The following is a 21,647-nucleotide window of genomic DNA, read 5'->3' as shown; positions in this document are numbered from 1 at the left end:
TTGGGTGTACTTATCTGGCAGCAACACCCAGCCTGAAGATTTCTTCGATGTCAACCACTCCAGGTCTCTCTCTCCGGAAAGTACAGTGCTCCAGGGACGTCTTTCTCGCTTCTTTTCTCCTGCGCTTCCGTACTCTGACTCCTCGCCTACTGGTGTCGGCTCCTCACCCTACCGGGCGTCCCTACATATGGAATAATCAACTCCATGTGGTGGCATAATTTGAATTTACCTTTTCGAAGAGAATAACTCAGCTTCTGCGGCCGCCGCAAACCAACAACCTGAAAACAATGGTTCTACCACCACCCCGGAACCGATAAAGATAACTTAATACCTGAACAGTGCTCCTACGGGTACTATTGCCTCTCCACGGCAAAACGAGGCAGTCTGGCAACGGTACCGACCAAGGGGAGTCCTTCCTGCCGACTATCTGCCGACTCTACAGGACTCAGAGGAATATAAGGAACCACCACAAATTTCCTTGTCCTCACTCTTTCGTAGTACCTTTCCAACTCCTTATTTTAAAAAGCCGTAGTGCTTTAACCACCGAATTCAAAATCACTAGGAAAAAATAGAGTCAATAGTTTCGACTCAGTTATCAAAATGATGTGAGATAGTGTTATTATTAATTACTATTCCTTGGATAAATTCTTATCCCATGTCCACAGCGGGGGTTAAAAAAGTACCGTTGTTTATCCCTAATTTTATCTATTCCGTAGTTATCCTATGATTGTAAAATCGCTATCCGACGTTTATCCAAGGAACAGAGTTATCCTTGGTTTATTCCTGGTTGGTAAAAGCGGGCCTAAGTCATTAATTTTTTTCACACACCCCGTATAAACAAATCTGAAAAATATGCAGTGATAACTCACAATTATAACTCGAACCATCATACTTTGCACAGTGCACATTTAAGATATCATTTTTTCGGAAAAATGTTGGGGTGGTGTGATCAATTTTTTAGAGGGGGGGGATGAGCAAATATATTTTACCATGCCTATAATAACTTTAAAACATCTCCAAGATTTCAAAGCATTTGGTTTTGTAGTTGCTGATTAAATCAATAAAATAAAGTTACGCATTCCATAATTTTTTTGAGTGATCCTGTATATGCAAATCGAAAAAAATATGAATGGAATGATAAATCACAAGTATTGTCTCATCATACTTTGCACATTTAAGACAGGATTTATTCAGCAAAATTTTGAGATGACGTCATCAATTTTTTGGAGGGGACAAGTAAATATATTTTGAATAAAAACTTACCATGCTTATCATAAATGTAAACCATCTGCAAGATTTCAAAGTATTCTGTTTTGCAGATTCCAAATTAAATGTCAAAATGTTGTTTCCTAGTTTTGATTTTATTTCCAAAAATATGGATGTTTTGGGTAAAATCTCAATTTAGAGTCATAAACTATAAGTGTGAGACTATGTTATTTGATACAATTTAAAACCCATTTCCTATGTACAATTTTGTCACGTCGTCACATTAGTGGTGGGGATGATGAAACAAATTTTGGTTAACGTTTTATCATCTACATGATTGATATACCTAGTATAAATACAAAATTTGACAACAATCGGCCCAATACTTTCGGAGATTATCTGTCTAATAAAAATCCACGATGGTAGACAGACGGACAGACGGACAGACAGACGGACTGACAGACAGAAACGGGAGACCTATTTCTTCGTCCTTTAGGGGTCATGATAGGTTGGGAAAATGCAAAAGTAGAGGTGGTGTCAAGTTAGAAAAATCGGTTCTGCACTGTTTCTTTTATTGTGAATGTTGTTACATAATTCAGAATAACGAAATAAAGACCGGATAGTGTCCATTTGGTTCCAAATACATTTGACTTCGTTGTCTAATTGCATAATCAATATTTTGTAGAATGTAAGGATTCGAGTTGATTTCGTAAATATTTGCAGTAATCCTTTGCCTTAATTCGTTTATGTTGTCAATGGGAGTACGGTAAATTGAGTTTTTATGATATTGTCACGTCCAAAACTCAATTTCCCAGGAAACCCTAATTTTAAACTCCCAAATAAAATTTTAAATTAGATTTATTACATAAAACGGTACTTACATGGTTCCGGGGTCTAGTTGTTGCGATGATGGTCACCGACTAACTCCTCGTTTCGGGTTCTCGTTCGAGTCAGGAAACCATCTCCTGCTAGAATAGCAATTTTCCTCACTTATCTTAGTTCGATCACATTTCCTTTCTAGCAAGACAATGGTCTCCCGTCTCCAAATACCACCATCGCATGATTCGAGAGGAAGCGAGGCGTCATGACTTCGTAACTAAGAATTATAAAATATTTGTCTTCATGACACTTCTCTTCCCCCCTAATTTTATCCGGACCCACGGATAAAGAAACAAAACAAGAATTTCATATAAACAACAGAGATACATTCAGTTCCAACATGGTTAAACTTTTACATAGCAAAGAAATAATTATAGAAAATAATATACACATACAAAAACATAACAAAAATTGAATCGAAAACAGTAGGTTCCATGATAAACAAAGTGTCAAAATTTAAAAATTGCAATCACAAAAAAAATGAGACTCAAATGAGAATTATAAACATAAACACTCCGATTCACTCCCGCATTAACAAGTAGTTGAAGAAAAGGGCACTGTTCAGTTCATCTAAAGATGTGCAACCGCAAAGAAAACTTTTCACTTCATTGTTCTCACATATTCGAAGTCAGCACAAGTAGTCCTGGAATGGCCAGTAATGTTCTCGGTTCCCAGTCACATAAGTTGGCGTGAAGTAGTATCCCGCAAAGGTGATGAAAATGTGGAAATTTGTGGCACCACATGGCTACGCGGGTGTACACGCAGCACTTGGCCACTAAGACATCGCTGGGCGTAGGACTAACCCAGATTCTCCTTAGGGTGCGGTGTTTAGTGTTAATACTGGTGTAAATAATGCATCGTTGTTGGTGGACTGGACAGTGGTGAGAAATAAAAGATGTGCCATTAGAGGGTGCTATGCTGCATAGTGCGTTCAGGGTGGTTCTGAGGTTGCACGTCTGATGTAGGCTCATTTGCATACGGTCGAGTGGAGTGAACCGGTTTGTTCGCGTACTCTATCCGTCACAGTTGAACATAAAAAACAAAAACTCTAAGTAAAACGAAAATAAGGTAACTATATAAAACATTTTAACTGAACTTAAGAATAAGAACATATGAAATAAATAACTAAAAATACATGGAGTGGTAAGGTTGCTTCATAATTTATAACCTCGGGTACTTCTTTTCAAAAAGCACCAGTAGTGACTTCTAGCTGCGCCCTCAGTTGTGCGGTACACAGAAAAATTAAAATAATTGGCATCCACCTACGACAAAAACAGTTGAAAAATCAAAAATTTGCAAAATATGCTTAAATATGCAACTATTTGTACTATACTAAACATTTATTAACGGGGCCAGTCTATTAACTTCAGGTGAGATTTTATTACTGTTTATAGTAGAGTTAACTGTAGAGTGAATAATCGCTGTATTATATATATTTGACTTGTCTGTTTCACATAAACTGCCGTTTTGAAGTAAAAATATATTAATAACCGTATCCTGAGAAATATATTCTAGAATTTGATATATTTGAGAAAATGGTAAATTTGGAAAGCTAATTTTTTCAAGATAAAATTCAGAACACCCAGCGGTTAGTAAGCATTTTTTCAGTTTAAGAATGCCAGAATGACAATTCTCTTACGGGCTTTATTAAATAAAAAATATGAATTCCTTTATTTTCGAATTTTATTAATTCTGGGGAAATATTTGGATTTTTATCGATGATACAATATACAACGGGACACAGAAGTTTGTCGAGATTTGGTGTTTTGTCAACGGTGATATAAGCTTTGGTAATGACGGTATCTGATTTAAAATTCGAATTTTTGTAAGTTTCGAAACCAAGACAAGGCGATACAGATATATTTGTATCTACGCGGGTATCATTAGTTTCAAGAACGCAAGGCCTTTTTTGAGGAAGACAGCACACTATAATTTCTATATCTATCCCTTGAAACAGAAATTGGATCATATATTTAACTCTATGCCAGTCTAGACGATCGAGACCACAACCTATACGTGGCATTGCCATTTGGCTCCATTTTTGATAATGTGTTTTGGAGTTTTAACTCTTTCTTGTCGTATTATAAAACACGTATACGCGCCGGAATAGGATGTCGAGTTCCAGTTACGAGCTTGGTGTCGGTGTCGATGTCGAGGTCACGGAGACTGGTCTGATCCTAGTCTGAACGTCGGCATCTAACGCGACGCGCGCAAAGAGTATGTACATGAAACGCCTCATAAAGCCCTTCTCTTAGCACCCCCAGGATGCTCTAATTGGTGCTGATTCCGTCTGTTAGCACCCCCAGGATGTTCTAAGAAAACAGAACCTACACCCACTGCCAGAATTCAAAGAGTATCTAGACCACAACGATCCTCAAAATACAGAAGTGATGCACAGCTAACTCTCGGAACTTCGTCTAAGTGCTCGACGAATTATTCTTGCATGAAGGTATATTGCGGTCAGGCTATTAGTGCGCGTAGCGCCTCCTGTTCGAAGCGGTGGCAACTAGCTACTCAAGCGACAACCGCGGAGTAGCGTGGGCGTGATCGAGAGGGCGCTACGGTCCATGTTACAACTATTTAATAAAATGTTTTCGTTTAACCAGAGATAATAGAGGTACGGCAGCTTTTGAATTCTCCATAAGAAATGCATGGGAATGAAGCGAACATAGAATGTGACATAAAGGACCGTTGGGGGCGCAACATTTGCGGTGGTAAACCTGAATGTCCTAATGTGTATGTTAAATGTTACTAAATAATTCTACCAAATTTGTGGCGAAAACATCGAGCAATGCCCTGATTCATTTTTAGGTCCTGGGTCACACATGTACCAGGGAATAAGTATTTGGTAATAAAAAGAAGTCTTGAGACTTTTCGATAATTTTGAGTGTTTGCAAAATCGGAGTAACGCAATTGGTGTTGTATTTTATGCTGACTGTTGCGACGAAATTCCGGATGGGACGGGACGGACGGTCCGGTGACGGTCCGGAATCTCGCCGATAACGTATGGGGTGGCGGCGTACTTGGGTGCCAAGCTTTGGGTCGACTAGTATCGCTGATGTCAGTAACACGTCTAGTCGACCAAGCTCATGCGGCTTACCTTCACGCCGCCGGGGGTGGCGCCTTCGGTCAGGAGCGGCGGTCGCTCGGGCGCCAGCTCCCTCTCCGGGGGAGGGAGCGCCGGGGTGCTCTAAAGCCGGAGACACGGAATTCAGGTGATGAGCCGCCGCGAAAACTCGAGAATAATAAATAAAACGGCGAGAATGTGTTATAACAAAATAGGGTTTATTCCCTACCACCAGCTACACGGTCTAAAATAATAAATCTTACGGCTAAACAACTTAAATGACTAACAATTCGATTTTACAAACAAAAAGAATTAATTTAAATGTCCGGCACGGTCGTTCCTCCTGGGCGGCGACTTCCTTCAGGCCGGGCTCCTCGTGGCTCTGGGGGCGGCGACCTTGAACCTGGAAATCGCGCGAAGACGGTACGGCGATCCGGGAGGGGAGCGCGGTGACGGTAACGACGCGTGCACGACGGTGTCGACTTTCGACGGTGACAAAAAAAAACGCGGTGACGGTGACACGGTTTCTCGCTCGGGGGCGGCAATTCCAAAACCGGTACAAAACAGGCAGGCGACCCAAAAAGGTACTTACGGAGGTCGGAGGGTCGAACTGCACACTTAGTCACACTTCTCCAAAAACTTAAAAACAGCCAATTTCGCCACAGCACTTCCGCACTCTTTGGAGTTTCAGGCAAGAGTTCTCTACTTCCGCCGCGGCGGCGCGGCGATCGCCAATTTACCCCCGGCTTTCGCGGTACGCGTCACGGTTTCCGGCCCGCGAAAATTCGCTTCGTTACATTCCCCCCTTTCGTCGGCAAAAAAAAAGGAGTGTAACTTCTTTTTTTTTTCTCTTCGAAGACGGCTTTCCTTCCTGCGCAGCTCTGGTGGACTGAAGTTCCGGTTCAGACGGCGGGGTCCTGGACTCCTTGGGGACGGTGAGTTCGAGTTCAGACGGCAGTGTCCTGGACTCCTTGGTGACGGTGCTGTGGACGGGCTGGCATGGTGGAACTTCAACTTCGGTCGACGGTGTTCAGCCGGTGGAGACGAGGTCCACGCCGATTAGGCTGACGTCTTCTCGGTCTTCGCCGGGATCCGCTGCTGGGCAGGACAGGCTGCTCGACTCCTCTGCATTGACGCGGAGATGACAGAGTGCCGAGGGGCGGCAAAACGGTGGCGCTCTGGACAGCGAGCGGAACTGCAGGGTCGGTGGTGGCTGAACTGCACGTTGGACGGTGGCATCGCATCACTCTTCGGGGAATGTCGATGGCTATGGCGTTGGCGTGCAGGAAGTCCATACCTAAAACCATAGCTGTAGTGAGGGTTGGAAAAACGGCGGCGCGGACTGTCACGGGGACGTCGCCGATTTTCATCTCCAAGTCGTAACTTCCTGCGGATGGGACGATGTCGCCATGGGCCATTTGGATCCGAACCTGGGGGGCTGACACGGGGACAACGTTTCGTTGGCGCAGCACGGTGGCAACTTCCTGGCCAATGAACGTGCTGACGGCTCCGGTGTCCAGGAGGGCGTCGTAGACGGTGCCAAAAAGTGTGACGGCGACATGGGGACGGTTGTCGGGAAACTTGAGCGGAGCTTCCATCAACGGAGTCGGCTTGGATGGCTGCTGCGACGGCTTGGACGGGTGCTGCGACGGCTTCGACATGACGCAGACTTCTCGCTCGTTTCTTCGGTCGCAGGGGCACTCTCGGGACATTATACCGCTTCGGCCGCACCTGGAGCAGAACAGTCGGGCTCGCTTCCTGCAGGCCGAGCGGTAATGTCCGGATTCTCCACACCTCCAACATTTGACGGTGGTTCCGGTGTTGGCGGTGGCGCCTGTGGGCGGCTGAATGGGCCTGGACGACGGTGGTGGGGGATGGATGGTCTCCAGCCTTCGCGGTGGTGCCGTGGGTGGCTGCACGGGCCTGGACGACGGTTGCAGGGTACGGTTTTCAGACCGAGGGGCGTAAGCAAACCTGGCAGCCGGGATCTGGGTCGTCGTCGAAGTGCAATTCGGTGGCGGGACTGGTGGACGGCTGCTCACTTCCTTCTGTAGCTGCTCATACTCATCTGTGAGCCTCACCAACTCCCCGATGGTCTGGAAGTCTCTACGGCGGATGTACTGGCGGTACTCCGGCAGCAGGTGGCTGTACAGGCGACGAACGACGGCCTGTGGAGAATACCCTCCCAGACGGCGGGTGAGGGTTTGCATCGCCTGTATAAAATCCCTGCCGGCTTCTCCAGGTCGTTGGCGACGATTGACGATCTGGTCTTCCAAGACTTCTTCATAATTCGGCATGTAGAAGTCCCGGAACTCCTCGACGAAGTCGTCCCAGGAGTACCAGAGGGCCCGATTGTTACGGTACCACTCCAACGCCTTATCGGTGAACATTTCCGGCAGCACGGTGAGCATCGTGTCCGATGCAATGCCAAAATGCTCCTGGAGCTCTACGGCGCGCTCCAGAAACGCCATGGGGTCGGTCTCTCCGTCGAAGTAAACACGGCTCTTGCGCACTAGGTCCAGGGCTTCCCAACGGGTGTCCCGCGGGTGTGCATAGCACGACTGGACCGAGTGGCAACTTCGACGGGGCTGAGTCGGTGCCGGTGGTGGCACGAGAGACGGGCGCTTCGGTGGTGGCGGTCGAAATTCTCGACTCAGAGACGGCGAAGTTGGTCTTGTGGCTGTCGGTGAGGGCGATGGGGAAAGACGGTGCGGTTCGCTGTACGTCCACGCACTTGGCTCGTCGGGTCGGCTCCTGGGGGCCTCTCCAGAGGCGGGACGAGCAAGTTCCAGCGGGACGGCAGGTCGTGACAGGGCACCTGGGGACTGGACTCGGGGAACGGCACCTGTAGCGCTGGTGGGGGCTGCCCATGGAAACGCCGCTGGCATCACCGGTCGCGAAATCACGGGCGTGGGCACGGCAGGCCTGGTTAGCGCAATGCTCCAGGTCAGCGATGTCGCTGATGCCGAATTTGCCACCACGTACCCGATGGTCGACGTCGATATGGAGGCGTTGGGGCTCGACACGATGACGGTGTCCACGACCTCGTCGGTGACGGTCGGAAGAGACGTGGCCAACTCCTCCAGGTTCATCTCCGTGTCGATTTCGGCCTGGCGACGGAGATGAAAATCCTTCAAACGCCGGCGGAGCGTGTCGACGGAACCAGTGGCGTCGATCCCAATCTCGCGCAGGGCTTCTTCCAGCTCGTGACGCTGCAGCTGGTGCACCCACGTCGCGAGCGGAGCTGGGTGCGGCCGGTCTTGGTCCTCCTTACCCATTCTGTGACGTCACCAATTCTGACGGTGACGGTTGATGGCGTCACGGGACTTGGGGGACAGTGGCGGCGACCACAATACAGCACAAAAAGAAAAAAAAAACAGTAAGATAACGGCGCTTATCTTTTTCGGCAATTTTGCCAAGAAACCAAAAAAAAAAACAGACCGCTCAAAAACGACGGTCCCCCGCTGATAGCGGACAAAAACGTAGCTGGTGGCGGCGGACGACCGGGGGCGGCTCACTTTAGGTCCCTGCTCGGGCGCCAAAATTATGCGACGAAATTCCGGATGGGACGGGACGGACGGTCCGGTGACGGTCCGGAATCTCGCCGATAACGTATGGGGTGGCGGCGTACTTGGGTGCCAAGCTTTGGGTCGACTAGTATCGCTGATGTCAGTAACACGTCTGGTCGACCAAGCTCATGCGGCTACCTTCACGCCGCCGGGGGTGGCGCCTTCGGTCAGGAGCGGCGGTCGCTCAGGCGCCAGCTCCCTCTCCGGGGGAGGGAGCGCCGGGGTGCTCTAAAGCCAGAGACACGGAATTCAGGTGATGAGCCGCCGCGAAAACTCGAGAATAATAAATAAAACGGCGAGAATGTGTTATAACAAAATAGGGTTTATTCCCTACCACCAGCTACACGGTCTAAAATAATAAATCTTACAGCTAAACAACTTAAATGACTAACAATTCGATTTTACAAACAAAAAGAATTAATTTAAATGTCCGGCACGGTCGTTCCTCCTGGGCGGCGACTTCCTTCAGGCCGGGCTCCTCGTGGCTCTGGGGGCGGCGACCTTGAACCTGGAAATCGCGCGAAGACGGTACGGCGATCCGGGAGGGGAGCGCGGTGACGGTAACGACGCGTGCACGACGGTGTCGACTTTCGACGGTGACAAAAAAAAACGCGGTGACGGTGACACGGTTTCTCGCTCGGGGGCGGCGATTCCAAAACCGGTACAAAACAGGCAGGCGACCCAAAAAGGTACTTACGGAGGTCGGAGGGTCGATCTGCACACTTGGTCACACTTCTCCAGAAACTTAAAAACAGCCAATTTCGCCACAGCACTTCCGTACTCTTTGGAGTTTCAGGCAAGAGTTCTCTACTTCCGCCGCGGCGGCGCGGCGATCGCCAATTTACCCCCGGCTTTCGCGGTACGCGTCACGGTTTCCGGCCCGCGAAAATTCGCTTCGTTACACTGTGACAGTTTGATGACTCCCTAGACATTGTATGAGCAACCGGATGTGAATCCGAAACTTGTGTCAATTATATCTTTTGTAATTAATTTCCTATATTTTACGAAAATCTCTGGCCCTGTTAAATTGAAAAAAAAAACGTATTTGTAGTGTGGTCCCAAAACTGTAACTACATCATTTTTCATATCAAGAATTGCTTTATGTTCCTTCAAAAACGACATACCTGGTATAAGAGGGTAATCCAATTTTTCGACAACAGTCAATCATATTTTCGTTCTAGCAAGACAATGCTCTTCCGTCTCCTAATACCACCATCGTATGATTCGAGAAGAAGCGAGGCGTCATGATTTCGCAACTAACAATTATAAAATATTTGTCTTCATGACAATATTGCAGAAGGAAAAATCTTCCGGTGTAAGATCATAAGACCTTGATGCCGCTGTAAGATTCCCTAAAAGTAATTGAACACATTGTAAAGTTAATAATTAAGTATACAAATTAACTACCTTAAAAAAAGGGCCCAAATGCTAACTTTAAGTGCATGTAGAGATGCTTCTCCGTAAACTTGTAGATTTTCAGTATTCCAAATCCGCATCTTTTGTGAGTCAACAAACCCACCGACGTAAAACCATGCCTGGTCGGTAAAAACTGTTTTTTCTAACAATTTGTTACGATTGACGGACGAATAATAAATCGGGTGTTGGTAAAACTCAAAAAATTTATTTCTTCAGGTCGAATTACAACACTATCTATTGCGACGAATATGTACAGAAATTATTCCGGCGCTCTCGACTGTCTTCACTGGATGAATGAATCCATTACCTACGGTCGCCTCTATTTAAACCCATAGTCTCTGATCGAGATCCTTCACGAACATCCATCGCGACTCCGCTTCGAGACTCCCCTGGACGCCGCTTCGAGACGCTCCAGACCTGTCTTTATGCGCCCGCCTCTCGGCCGTCAACAGCGATGATTCACCCATCAGCGCCGTGCGTACGTCCAGAAGGCTCTCGACCGCCATAGGCGTCGTACTGGGGCGGCGTAAGGGTGTATTTCGTAACACTGCCCCCCTCTTCAAATCCGATCGTCCCGATCGGAAGCGTCTTCGTTGTTTCCTTCGTACCGTTTTAGTCGATCGAGATGAACGATCTTCATCCTCGTCTTTGGTCCACGTTGGATCCGATAAACTACGTCATTTATTCTAGTGACGATAGTGTATGGACCTTCCCAGTCAGGAGCCAGTTTTGGGCAACGTCCCTTCTTCCGTCGGGGGTTATACAGCCACACTAAGTCATCTTCCTGGAATCCGCCACAGTTGGCCTTCACATCATAACGGGTCTTCATTCGGTCACTGGCAATCTTGATCCGGCCCCTCACTAGTTCATGCACGTTGACCAACTTCTCTTTCAGTTCGTCCACGTAGTCACGTACTTCCATTGGTTCTTCGGATGGCAATCCAAAGACTAGGTCACAGGGCAGCCGCAGTTCCTTCCCAAATACAACGTGAGCAGGTGTTTGGCCCGTGGTGTCGTGGATAGCTGCGCGGTAGGCCAGCAGGAATAGTGGAAGGTGCTGGTCCCAATCCCTTTGGTGCTCTTCTACCACTTTCGAAAGGTGTTGCTCCATAGTCCGATTGAACCTTTCCACCATGCCGTCGGACTGTGGGTGTAGTGGCGTTGTCCTTGTCTTACGTATTCCCAGTAGCTGCATCACTCTTTGGAAGACGTTGGATTCGAAATTGCGTCCCTGGTCTGAGTGAAGTTCCAAGGGGACGCCAAACCTACTGATCCAATTGTCAACCAGTACTTTCGCGACCGTGACGGCTTCCTGATTTGGAATGGCATAGGCATCTGGCCACTTGCTGAAGTAGTCGCTAGCCACCAGGATAAACTTGTTGCCGTCGTTTGTTACAGGGAACGGACCGGCCACATCGATGGCGATTCTTTCGAAAGGTGCCCCAACATTATATTTCTTCATCTTTCCCCTCGCCCTGGTATGAGGACCTTGGCTGGCCGCACACGTCGTACATTTGCGACACCAACTTTCGACATCGTCACGATGACCTACCCAATAAAACCTCTCCCGGATTTTCGACAAAGTTTTGTTCACTCCGAAGTGGGCTCCAGATGTTCCGGCATGAACTTCCTCTAAGACCTTGGAAACCTTTACCTTGGGGAGGACCAGCATCGTCTTAGAGGTACGCCCATCAGGACTCTCCCACTTTCGCTTCAAGAGCCCATTTTCCATGACCAAGGAATCCCATTGGGCCCATAATGCCTTCAAACTGGGGGATTGGTCGGACAATTCTGCCCAGCCGGGTCGTTCGACTCCTTCCTCCTTCCACTTTAGTATTGGTCCGATTATGTCGTCTGCTTCTTGCTCACGCTTTAACCGCGCCGTTGTCCATTCTTCATCTTGCTCAAAAATCGTCCGACGAACGGGCAGGTTCCCTTCTTCCGCGTCGATCCTGTCGCAGTGCTTGCACTCTCCACACGGACGCCTTGACAAAGCGTCAGCGTTGTTGTGAAGTCGACCCGCTCGGTGTTTGATCCTAAAGTGGTACTGCTGTAGTCGTTCCAGCCAACGCGCTACTTGGCCCTCGGGATTCTTTATCCGCAGTAGCCACGAGAGGGCAGCGTGGTCGGTCCTGATCAGAAACTCCTGTCCGTATAGATACTTGTGGAAGTGGTTGACGGCTTTGACAATGGCTAGTAGTTCCTTCCTTGTGGCACAGTAATTTCTCTCTGGTTTGGAATGTAATTTGCTAAAATATTCGATAACCCTTTCCTCCCCATCTTGTATCTGCGACAATACGGCCCCAATTCCCGAGTTACTCGCATCGGTATCGAGGACGAACATTCCTTTGTCCCTGGGGTAAGCCAAAATGGGGCTGGTGCACAAAGCCGTCTTCAGTCTCTTAAAGGCCATCTCACATGTACTGCTCCACTTGAAAGTCGCCTTCTGCTCCGTCAGTTGGTGTAACGGTGCTGCGATGTCGGCATACCCTTCTACAAATCGTCGGTAATATGTGCAGAGTCCCAAGAAGCTTCGTAGTTCATGCTTGTCTCTTGGTATGGGCCAATCCCGGATAGCAAGAACTTTCGTCGGGTTGGTTTCTATTCCTTTCTCCGACACGATATGGCCCAGGAATTCGACTCTTTTCTGGAAGAGCGAGCATTTCTTGGGATTTAGTTTCAAACGAGCCTTTTCCATTCGTTCTAGCACCTCCTCGAGATTCTTCAGGTGGTCGTCAAACGTTTTGCCCATAATCATGACGTCGTCGAGGTATACCAGACAGGTCTTCCATGTCAGTCCTTTTAGCACCATCTCCATCAGCCGCTCGAATGTTGCTGGCGCATTACATAACCCGAAGGGCATAACGGTGAAGTGATAGAGGCCACTTCCGGTGGAGAACGCAGTCTTTTCTTTGTCGTCCGGGTGCAAGCCTACTTGCCAGTAGCCACTCTTCAAGTCCAAGGTCGAAAACCACGCCGAGCCGGATAAGGTCGTCAAGGTATCGTCTATTCGAGGAAGGGGGTAACTGTCTTTCTTCGTGACGTCGTTCAGTTTCCTGTAATCGACGCAAAATCGGGTAGTCCCGTCCTTCTTGGTAACCAAGACTACTGGAGATGACCACGCGCTGTTGGATTCTTCGATTACCCCATCTCTCAACATGTTGTCCACGAGTCTTGTAGCTTCTTCTTGTTTGGCTAGAGGTAGTCTTCGAGGAGCCTGACGGATCGGTTGCGTGTCACCAGTGTTTATTCGGTGTTCTACGATGTTGGTCTTCCCGAATGGTTCCTCCTCTGAGGCGAAGACATTACGGTGCCTACGAATGAGTCCTTTGGCCAGTTTTCTCTCACGAGCAGACAGCTGGTCCCAGTTGATCTCCAAGCCTTTGGTATCCCCGTCCTTAGACTCATTCTCAACGTCTTCTTCCTCGCAGTTCAACACTCGGGCGACTGGCTCACACATTCCAATAATCTCCCCTTTACTAATATTGACTGCATTGGGAAACACGTTTGCCACACGTATGGTGATGAAAGTCTAATTCCGTTATTCCACTCTTACCGCGGGAGAGAATTTTCTCGAAAGTTCACTTTGTTCCGGTCTCCCCTAGTAGCACCAACCAAATTCGAATCCCGATTTATTTCACAATTAATCCCACTTCTGACACCAGTGTTACGATTGACGGACGAATAATAAATCGGGTGTTGGTAAAACTCAAAAAATTTATTTCTTCAGGTCGAATTACAACACTATCTATTGCGACGAATATGTACAGAAATTATTCCGGCGCTCTCGACTGTCTTCACTGGATGAATGAATCCATTACCTACGGTCGCCTCTATTTAAACCCATAGTCTCTGATCGAGATCCTTCACGAACATCCATCGCGACTCCGCTTCGAGACTCCCCTGGACGCCGCTTCGAGACGCTCCAGACCTGTCTTTATGCGCCCGCCTCTCGGCCGTCAACAGCGATGATTCACCCATCAGCGCCGTGCGTACGTCCAGAAGGCTCTCGACCGCCATAGGCGTCGTACTGGGGCGGCGTAAGGGTGTATTTCGTAACAAATTCTTTATCGAAGGCGTTCAAAAACCATCATATGCAACCATTAACGGAAAATAAAGGTCTAAATTATCAAGGCTGTAGATTTTTACCTGTAAATACATATTAATAAATAGGAAATAATAGTTATATTACAATTTAATTTATTTAAATTTGCATCCACAGGGTCCAATTCATAAAAAGTGACGTTATTTTAGACACCACAATTATTCAGAGCTTTTAAGGTAAGAAAAAGTCGTGAAACGACAGAGTACCACTTTTTTGAAATTGATGTAGGAAACTAATCAAAAATGGTTAAGTTGATTATCATCAAACATAGTTAAGAACCATCCTGATTAAAGCAGCTTTGAAATATAAACACATACATCCCTCTTTTTGTAAACGAAGGTGGCGAAAGCATATACCTTGCTTATTTTTTCGAAAGGGTAAAAATGTAAAACTGTTAAACACTTGTTCAGAACATTTCATGTTGAAACTTTACAGATACCTAATCGATAAAGAGATTTATATTACGGATTTCTGACTCAACCACATTTATGCCAAGTCTATAAGACACCATTATAAGAAGTGTGGTGTTCAATGAGGATCGATGAGCACCTAAATGGCAGATATTTAATGATAAAGTTAATTTTAATGCAATTTGTTTGAATAATAAATAGTGTTTTCAAATTCTAGGGTGTAGCAGACTAGATGAATTGCATAATATGAACATCAAAAATATGGAACAGATTATTGACTGCACAACAACAGAGAATAAAGATATCGTTGAAAAATAATATACAGGGTGAGTATTATAATAACGGGACCCTGACCAATTTTGAATGCAACACAACATATATCTATCAGTTATTGGTAGATTCCAAAATACACTTATACGTTTGTAGTAATAAATAAATTGAACCATTGAATATGACTTTCATATGAGATATGCATTTTGTGTTGCATTGAAATTTGGTTAGGGTCCCGTTATGATAGTACTCACCCTGTATATTATAATAGCTTCCTTTATGTCTAAAAATGGCTTATGAACGAATTGTTTGTTGAAATTATAATTAGAAATTGCAACAGATAATTTGTAAATAGCGATTATTGATAGAGATATTTTGTTTGGCATGTTCTACAAAAGCCACCAATAATACTTACTTCAGTCTTACCTTTTAATGCAGTAAGTTTTACAATTTACGCATATTTCAGAGCTTCTGGTTGTCGTTCCAATGTTGCCTTGATGTAAAGGGAATTAAAGTGGTATACCTCATGTACTCCATTCTTTAAGGCGTGTTTACTTTTCTCTCAATATAAAACTCCCGATCTGAAAATAAATTTTGTCAATCGTATTTCTCTTTAGTTAAAATATTTACCATGTTATTCTGCAGCAGGCGTTTTTTTTGCTATGAGATTTCAGTAACGATATTACATTTTGATGACCGTTTTGGACAGCAAGATGTAAAGGAGTTTCGTTGTTGGTGGTGTAAACTGCGATTTTAGCTCCAGCTTTCAGCAACAGAGTCGCAACTATATCATGTCCATTTTCACACGCTGTGTGTAGTGGTGTTTTGTTTCTTATATCTTTGGTGTTGACGTCAGCTCGAGACTTGATCAGTAACTCGACAATCCTGTGGTCGCCAAATGCACACGCCGGATGTAACGGTGTACAGCCGTCAAAATCCTCTACGTTAACGTCTTGAATATCGATGTCTTTTAACCATGCGAGTAACAGTCGGACAATCTTTTCTCTTCCATACTGACACGCAACATGAAGCGCAGTTTTTCCATCTTCAGCTTTAATCGAAATATTTGCTTCATTTTTAACCAATAGGTCACAAATTGCCTCGTGTCCGTATTGACACGCCCAGTAAAATGAAGTTTTTGTTTCGTGATCGACAGCATTAACGTCAATATGTTTGCTCAGTTTTAATAACGTTCGGCACACGTCTGCGTTTCCATTCATGCTTGTTAGATGCAGGCAGGTCCAACCCACGTCATTGGATGCATTTATATCGGCTTTCCGAGATACCAAAAGCTCAATGATGTCTGTGTGTCCTTTTTCACAAGCAAGGTGTAGCGGTGTACATTTTGCTGCGTCGTAACTGTCAATATCTGCTCCCGAAAATAGGAGCAACCAGGCAATATTGTGATGGTTGTTTTCGCAAGCTACATGGAGAGGTGTTCTTCCGGTGTTGGATAATGCGTTAATATCAGTTCTTGAGTCTAGGAGCAAACGAACAATTTTGTCATGTCCGTCTAGACATGCGATGTGCAGTGCGGTCCAGCCATCCGTTTTAGTCTTAGAATTGACGGATGCGCCAAGAGAAATTAATATGGTGGCAGTTTTTACATGTCCTCCGTGACACGCATAATGAAGAGGTGTCCAACCGTCGATATTAGTGGCGTTGATGTTATTTTCGGATGTTATCATACGAACTATTTTTGCGTGTCCGTTATAACAAGCGACGTGAATTGGCTTGATGTTCTTATTGTCACCGATGTTAAAATCAGCTTTTAACTGAAGTAGGACTTTCACAGTTTCGTAGTTGCCAAGCTGACAAGCTAAATGGAAAGCCGTTTTGTGCTGGTTCGTAACGGCATTCACGTCAGCTCCATTTTGGCTTAGAATCAAAACCACGCTTTCTTGATTTCTTAAGCAACTTAAATGAAAAGGTGTCAGACCTTTGTTGTCCGTCGCGTTAATTTGACAACCGTGTTTCAGGAGCACTTTGACTGTTCTGTCGTTACCAGTTTGGCTTGCGAAATGGATGGCTCTTTGTCCGTCATTTGCTTGAGCTTCTCTGTTTGCTCCTTTTTTGAGCAAAAGACGCACGATTTTGACGTGACCTTTGTACGAAGCAAGATGAAGAGGAGTCCAACCTTCGACATCGGGGACATTTACATGAGCACCGATGTTAATTAGTAACTTGACGACTGCATAACTTCCGTGATTAGTGGCAAAGTGCAATGGTGTCCACCCTTCATCGGCAGCAATGTTAATCATCGGCGAATATTGACACAGTAATTGCACAATTCGGAATTGTCCTTTCTCGCAAGCATAATGTAATGCAGTTCTTCCATTTCTCATTTTGCGATTTAAGTCTGCTTGATTACGTAGCAACACCTCGACTGTACTTTCATGTCCGTACCAGCAAGCAGAATGCAGCGGCGTCAAATCGAGGTCTTTAGGACTGTTAACATGTCTATGAACGTTAACGCTGTCAGCGGGGATGCCATCCCAACTCAGAAGGAGCTCGACAATTTCGTGGTGGCCGTTGATACATGCTAAGTGGAGGGGTGTCCATCCTCTGTCGTTAGGTAGATCGGCAACTGCTTCTTTCGCTAGTAGTATGTCGACAACTCTTATATGACCATTGTAACAAGCCCAATGAAGTGGGGTCCAGTGTTTCTTGTCTTTGACGTTAAAATCTGCTCCAGTCTTAATAAGCCACAGAACAATATCTTCGTAACCAAACTGACAAGCATAGTGCAGAGGCGTGCGACCATCACAACACGTAGAATTTATGTCAGCACTACAGCTTGTTAAAAATTTAACAGCTTCGGACTGTCCTTCGCAGCAAGCTCTAGAAAGAGGAGTTTGTAAATTTGCATCTGGACAGTTTACTGTTTTTCTGTACGAGGTCATTTTGAGTAATTTCAAAAATAAAGGCGGGTGACACACTGCTAAATGCAAATATGTAGAACCGTCGCTAGTTTTTATATAAGGAAAAACTTTATACAAGTCGATTACCTCCATGTAACCAAACTTTACTGAGTAGTATAAAACGCTGGCCATACTCAGATCGTCACAAAATTTCGAGAACTTAAGATTGTGCTTTTGTAGAATGAGTGTTTTTGCGAATAAACTTTTCGTTGTTTCGGCGTAAGTGAGTGATGTATATTTAAACAAGTCGTCTTTCTCTGATGGACTACATATATTTAGTAGATAGCGTAACATGTCTGCATATTTCGGGTCTTCTTCTACAACCGAGTAGCTGTCGTGATTAGAAATGTCTATCGTGTAGATTTCGTTGTTATTGTGAACTTGAAAAGCTGGATACTCTTGCCCCCATGAACATGCTATATGCAAAACACTGCGTTCGCCCAAATCTCTAAGATCTTTCAACTCGTCGTTGTAACTTTTCAACACATTAATGTTTTTGTAAAGAACTGCAACATGAGCTGGAGAATTCTTTGCTAGAAGCAAATCAAAGAAAAATCTTATATTTCGATTCGTACTTTCAAATAACACATCTCGAAAAGTATCAGCTGAGTTGTTCGATTCGTACTTTTTCACAAAATATGTAGCCACGAAATATTCAGCGAAAGACTTGTGAATAAAGTATGGGATAGTTTCGACTGTTACTTCTGTGATAATTCCAACCGGGTCGTGTTCTTGTTTAATTTTTTCCAAAAATTCCTTACATTCGTTTGTTTCCTTCTGTATTGATGGAACCAAAGTTTTTAAAGCTGCCTTTTGATACTTTTTAATCCTGGCATTTTTATGATCTTGTTTATGTTCTTCGCGGTAGTGTATCTGTTGGGGATAATCTTTAAAATACAGTTTCTTGTAATATATATCAAACTTTTCGTCTAGAAAATATTGATATAAATCGATTATGTTGAAAATATCTTCCGAACAATTGGAATATTTGTCTGGATTTTTAAGAAATAACTCCGTAAGCATAAAAATTTGGAGAGGAATCCCTAAAATTTCGTGGTGTATGATTAGCTTTTTAATTTTTTGAATCGTATTTTTTATGCTTTCTTCTGTGTGGTTGGCGTTTTTCATGCGTTCTTCTATATAAGCAGATTGTTGTTCTTCGCTAAACTGGATGATTGTCTTAGAAAAAACGTTAAATTTGTGTTCTAAGTAGTTTTTCAGATGCAACCTACAAGTCAACCATTGGCAAACGTTCTTCTTATACAGATATAGAATAATGTCAGTAATAACTTGGATATTAGGAGCTGAAAGTTCATCCAGTCCATCCCATATGTAAATAACATTATTCCTTCGCATCAACATTAACAAAATCTTTTTTTCGAATTTCTTCATATTTTTGAACTTTTCATGCAAGATGTATTCTTCTAACATATAAGACGTAGTGCTGTATTTGTTTTTAAAATCTAAGTACGCAGAAATGTCCTCCGTGTAGAAAATAATCGTTAAATAGTTGGCAGAAAATTTGTTTTTTAAACTTCTCATCAGCACCGATTTTCCCATTCCTGGTTCTCCGACTATCAAATTGATTTTGTTCTCGATGAAACACAATTCGTTTTCTTTCACACAATCTCCTTCTGTGCGAAATGGTTCTAGTTCGTCAACATCGCTTAAGCTACGTATCCATTGCAATTTTCCGTCACAGTTGAGACGAAGGTGATGTCGTTTCGTAACGCTGTTTGCTTTGCAAATGGTTTTGAATGTTTCTTTGGTACAGACGCCTTCTGTAACATGCAGGTCTGGTTTGAACGCTGAATTTGTCATTTCAACATTTCTGTCGATTTTGGTGACGATAGTCGAGTGAGGCCGTTTTTGCAAAGATCCCTCGACCTCTATCAAGTTAAAGTTGCGGAGCCATTCGTAAGTTTGATAATCCTTCGGTAGACAGTCAATAACTACAATAGTGTCCTTGTCGATTTTTTTTAAATATTCAAAGTCAATAATATTTACTGTGAGAAATCTATTAATATACGGAAAATCAAAAGATTCCTGCTTTCCTCCAACGAAAAAAGTGTTTTCTAACATTTGTACTAGGTCATCTGTTACTATAACTTTGCGAAAGTCTTCATTTTTTTCAGTCAGGGATTGCAGCGGCAGTTCTTCTTTTTCTTGAAGTGAATATTCAAAAGCAGTTGTAATGTTTTGGTAATGTATCTCGGATTTAAAAAATAAGTCGGATAAGTTTTGGAAGACTAAACGACCACTTATTTGATCTTCTATGTGATTTCCAAGCAGAACGAATTTTTCTTGATGACACAGTTGGATTATTTCGTAGGTAGATGCACTCGCAGATACAATTAGTGGGCAAATGTTCAACAGCCACAGCAATTGGCTACAGCTTTTGTCACTTAAGTCACCCAGATCTTTAATATGGTTAAGCTCGAGATGATACGCAGTTCTCATGTCATTAATATCCTTCAATTTATTTTCAAGTTCGCATTTTTTGTCACCCCAGATCTGACAAACTAAAGGTTCCGATTCTTTTTCAAAAATGGTAACATCAAATTCAGAAATTGCGTCTTGAAGCATTTTGACTTTTTCATTGACTGGTTTGAAACAAAGTGGCTTAATCAGGTGAGACAGCACGCAAAACGTTATTACTCTTTTCATCTGACTTTTATTCAGCTTCGCTTTTTTACCCTGAAGCTTGGTCCAGTTTGATATGAACTGTAGATAACGATCGAACGCAGAATCGCTACAAGAAAAGGCTTCTTGAAATCGAGCGGACAAGCTTTGTTTCATTTGGAACGCATTCGCTTGGTTGGTGTACAAACAGAAGTTTTGAAAAAAATCTTTATATTCTTGTTGCTCTTTTGAAAGTGGTACGGAAACCGTACTTTGGACGTTTGTAAATTTGTAGCAGGTGCCAGCAGCTCTGGAACTATTGACGAATTCATCAACCACTGGCATTTTTGATAGTCGTGTAGTAAACCGTTGCTTCTCAAAACTGATTTTGGTCCCATCTCGATTATTGAATTTGCGGTTTGTGAATAATATTAATTTGTGACGATGACCTAGTTCGCAAATTTTTTTGTAAGATTGAAAGTACTTGACAATTGCGAAATTTCCGGTGTCTTGCGCCAAACTTATCGGATTTAATGCTTTGTGGTCATTGTTTGCATGTTTCAACTGGATCGCATATTTCTGGTTAATTTCTTTGCCAACAGCTTCGAAAACTATATCATCGAAACTCCCGAACTCGCTATCGTCTGTTGACAATGTAAAGTCTTTGATGTCTTCATGGGTTACAGCTTTGAAGATTATGTTTGCTACGTTTAGTTCTTCATATTCTTTCCCCAAGTCTGTAGTTCCCGGTCGTTTAACAAAACTCTGAAAACATAACACTAATGTAAGTGATGTTTGTATGGTTATTTGAGTGGTTTGGTAGTGATCGGTTCAGTCCCACAGAAATTCATTTAGATAATGATTTTAAAAAGTTTTCGATTGAAAATTGACTTGGAAAATAATTTTTGTGTAATTAGCATAAAACTCCATTTTTTCAAAGAAATGAAATAATTTTACAGAAACTGCATGCTGTTAATTTTGTAGTTTCTAAATTGTATTTTTGGTGAAAATTCATAATCCAGATTGCCTAATTTCCTCTTTTTCAAAGTGTCCCAATACCGCAAACATTAGTTTATTTAAAAAAATTGTTGATTTAAAGTAGCTTGGAATATATCCAGCTAACCAACGTCTATACGTCTGTATGAAACAGAAAATTTCTCAATTTGGCGGGAAATTTCTCCT

The 21,647-nt window shown here is 44.0% G+C and overlaps 2 protein-coding genes across 9 annotated transcripts in view; both read right to left on the bottom strand.

The window, feature by feature from the left end:
- LOC135135940 (uncharacterized) overlaps window positions 1-21,647 on the bottom strand; it is a 75,452-nt gene that overhangs the window by 50,803 nt on the left and 3,002 nt on the right. The window contains exons 2-4 of one of the 6 annotated variants that reach the window (XM_064065066.1): window positions 15,553-21,230; window positions 15,338-15,503; window positions 2,047-3,347 (exon numbers count right to left, since the gene is read on the bottom strand). In XM_064065066.1, coding sequence (XP_063921136.1) covers window position 15,503; window positions 15,553-21,230 — 5,679 coding nt within the window. In that variant the 3' untranslated portion in view covers window positions 2,047-3,347; window positions 15,338-15,502. Of the gene's footprint in view, window positions 1-2,046; window positions 3,348-13,836; window positions 14,287-15,337; window positions 15,504-15,552; window positions 21,231-21,647 lie in introns of those variants that run through there. The other 5 variants (XM_064065064.1, XM_064065063.1, XM_064065062.1 and 2 more) reach the window with 5 other exon arrangements.
- Window positions 5,350-11,072, bottom strand: LOC135135941 (uncharacterized). 3 transcript variants are annotated; one of them, XM_064065069.1, is made up of 3 exons: window positions 10,129-11,072; window positions 9,846-10,073; window positions 5,350-9,791 (listed from the first exon to the last, which is right to left on the bottom strand). In XM_064065069.1, exon 3 carries the CDS (start codon window positions 8,428-8,430, stop codon window positions 6,163-6,165), a length of 2,268 nt encoding a protein of 755 aa, XP_063921139.1. In that variant the 5' UTR covers window positions 8,431-9,791; window positions 9,846-10,073; window positions 10,129-11,072; the 3' UTR covers window positions 5,350-6,162. The 3 variants fall into 3 exon arrangements, with proteins under 3 accessions (XP_063921139.1, XP_063921140.1, XP_063921138.1); XM_064065070.1 differs by having other exon boundaries at window positions 5,350-9,740; XM_064065068.1 differs by having other exon boundaries at window positions 5,350-10,073.

This window comes from Zophobas morio, unplaced genomic scaffold (genome assembly GCF_036711695.1).
Source record: "Zophobas morio isolate AGI-343-1 ecotype UQ-CSIRO unplaced genomic scaffold, CSIRO_AGI_Zmor_V1 ptg000025l, whole genome shotgun sequence".
NCBI classification, from domain to species: Eukaryota; Metazoa; Arthropoda; class Insecta; order Coleoptera; family Tenebrionidae; genus Zophobas; species Zophobas morio.
Note: the sequence above shows the minus strand (reverse complement) of the source record. Positions and strands in the feature narration are given on the sequence as shown.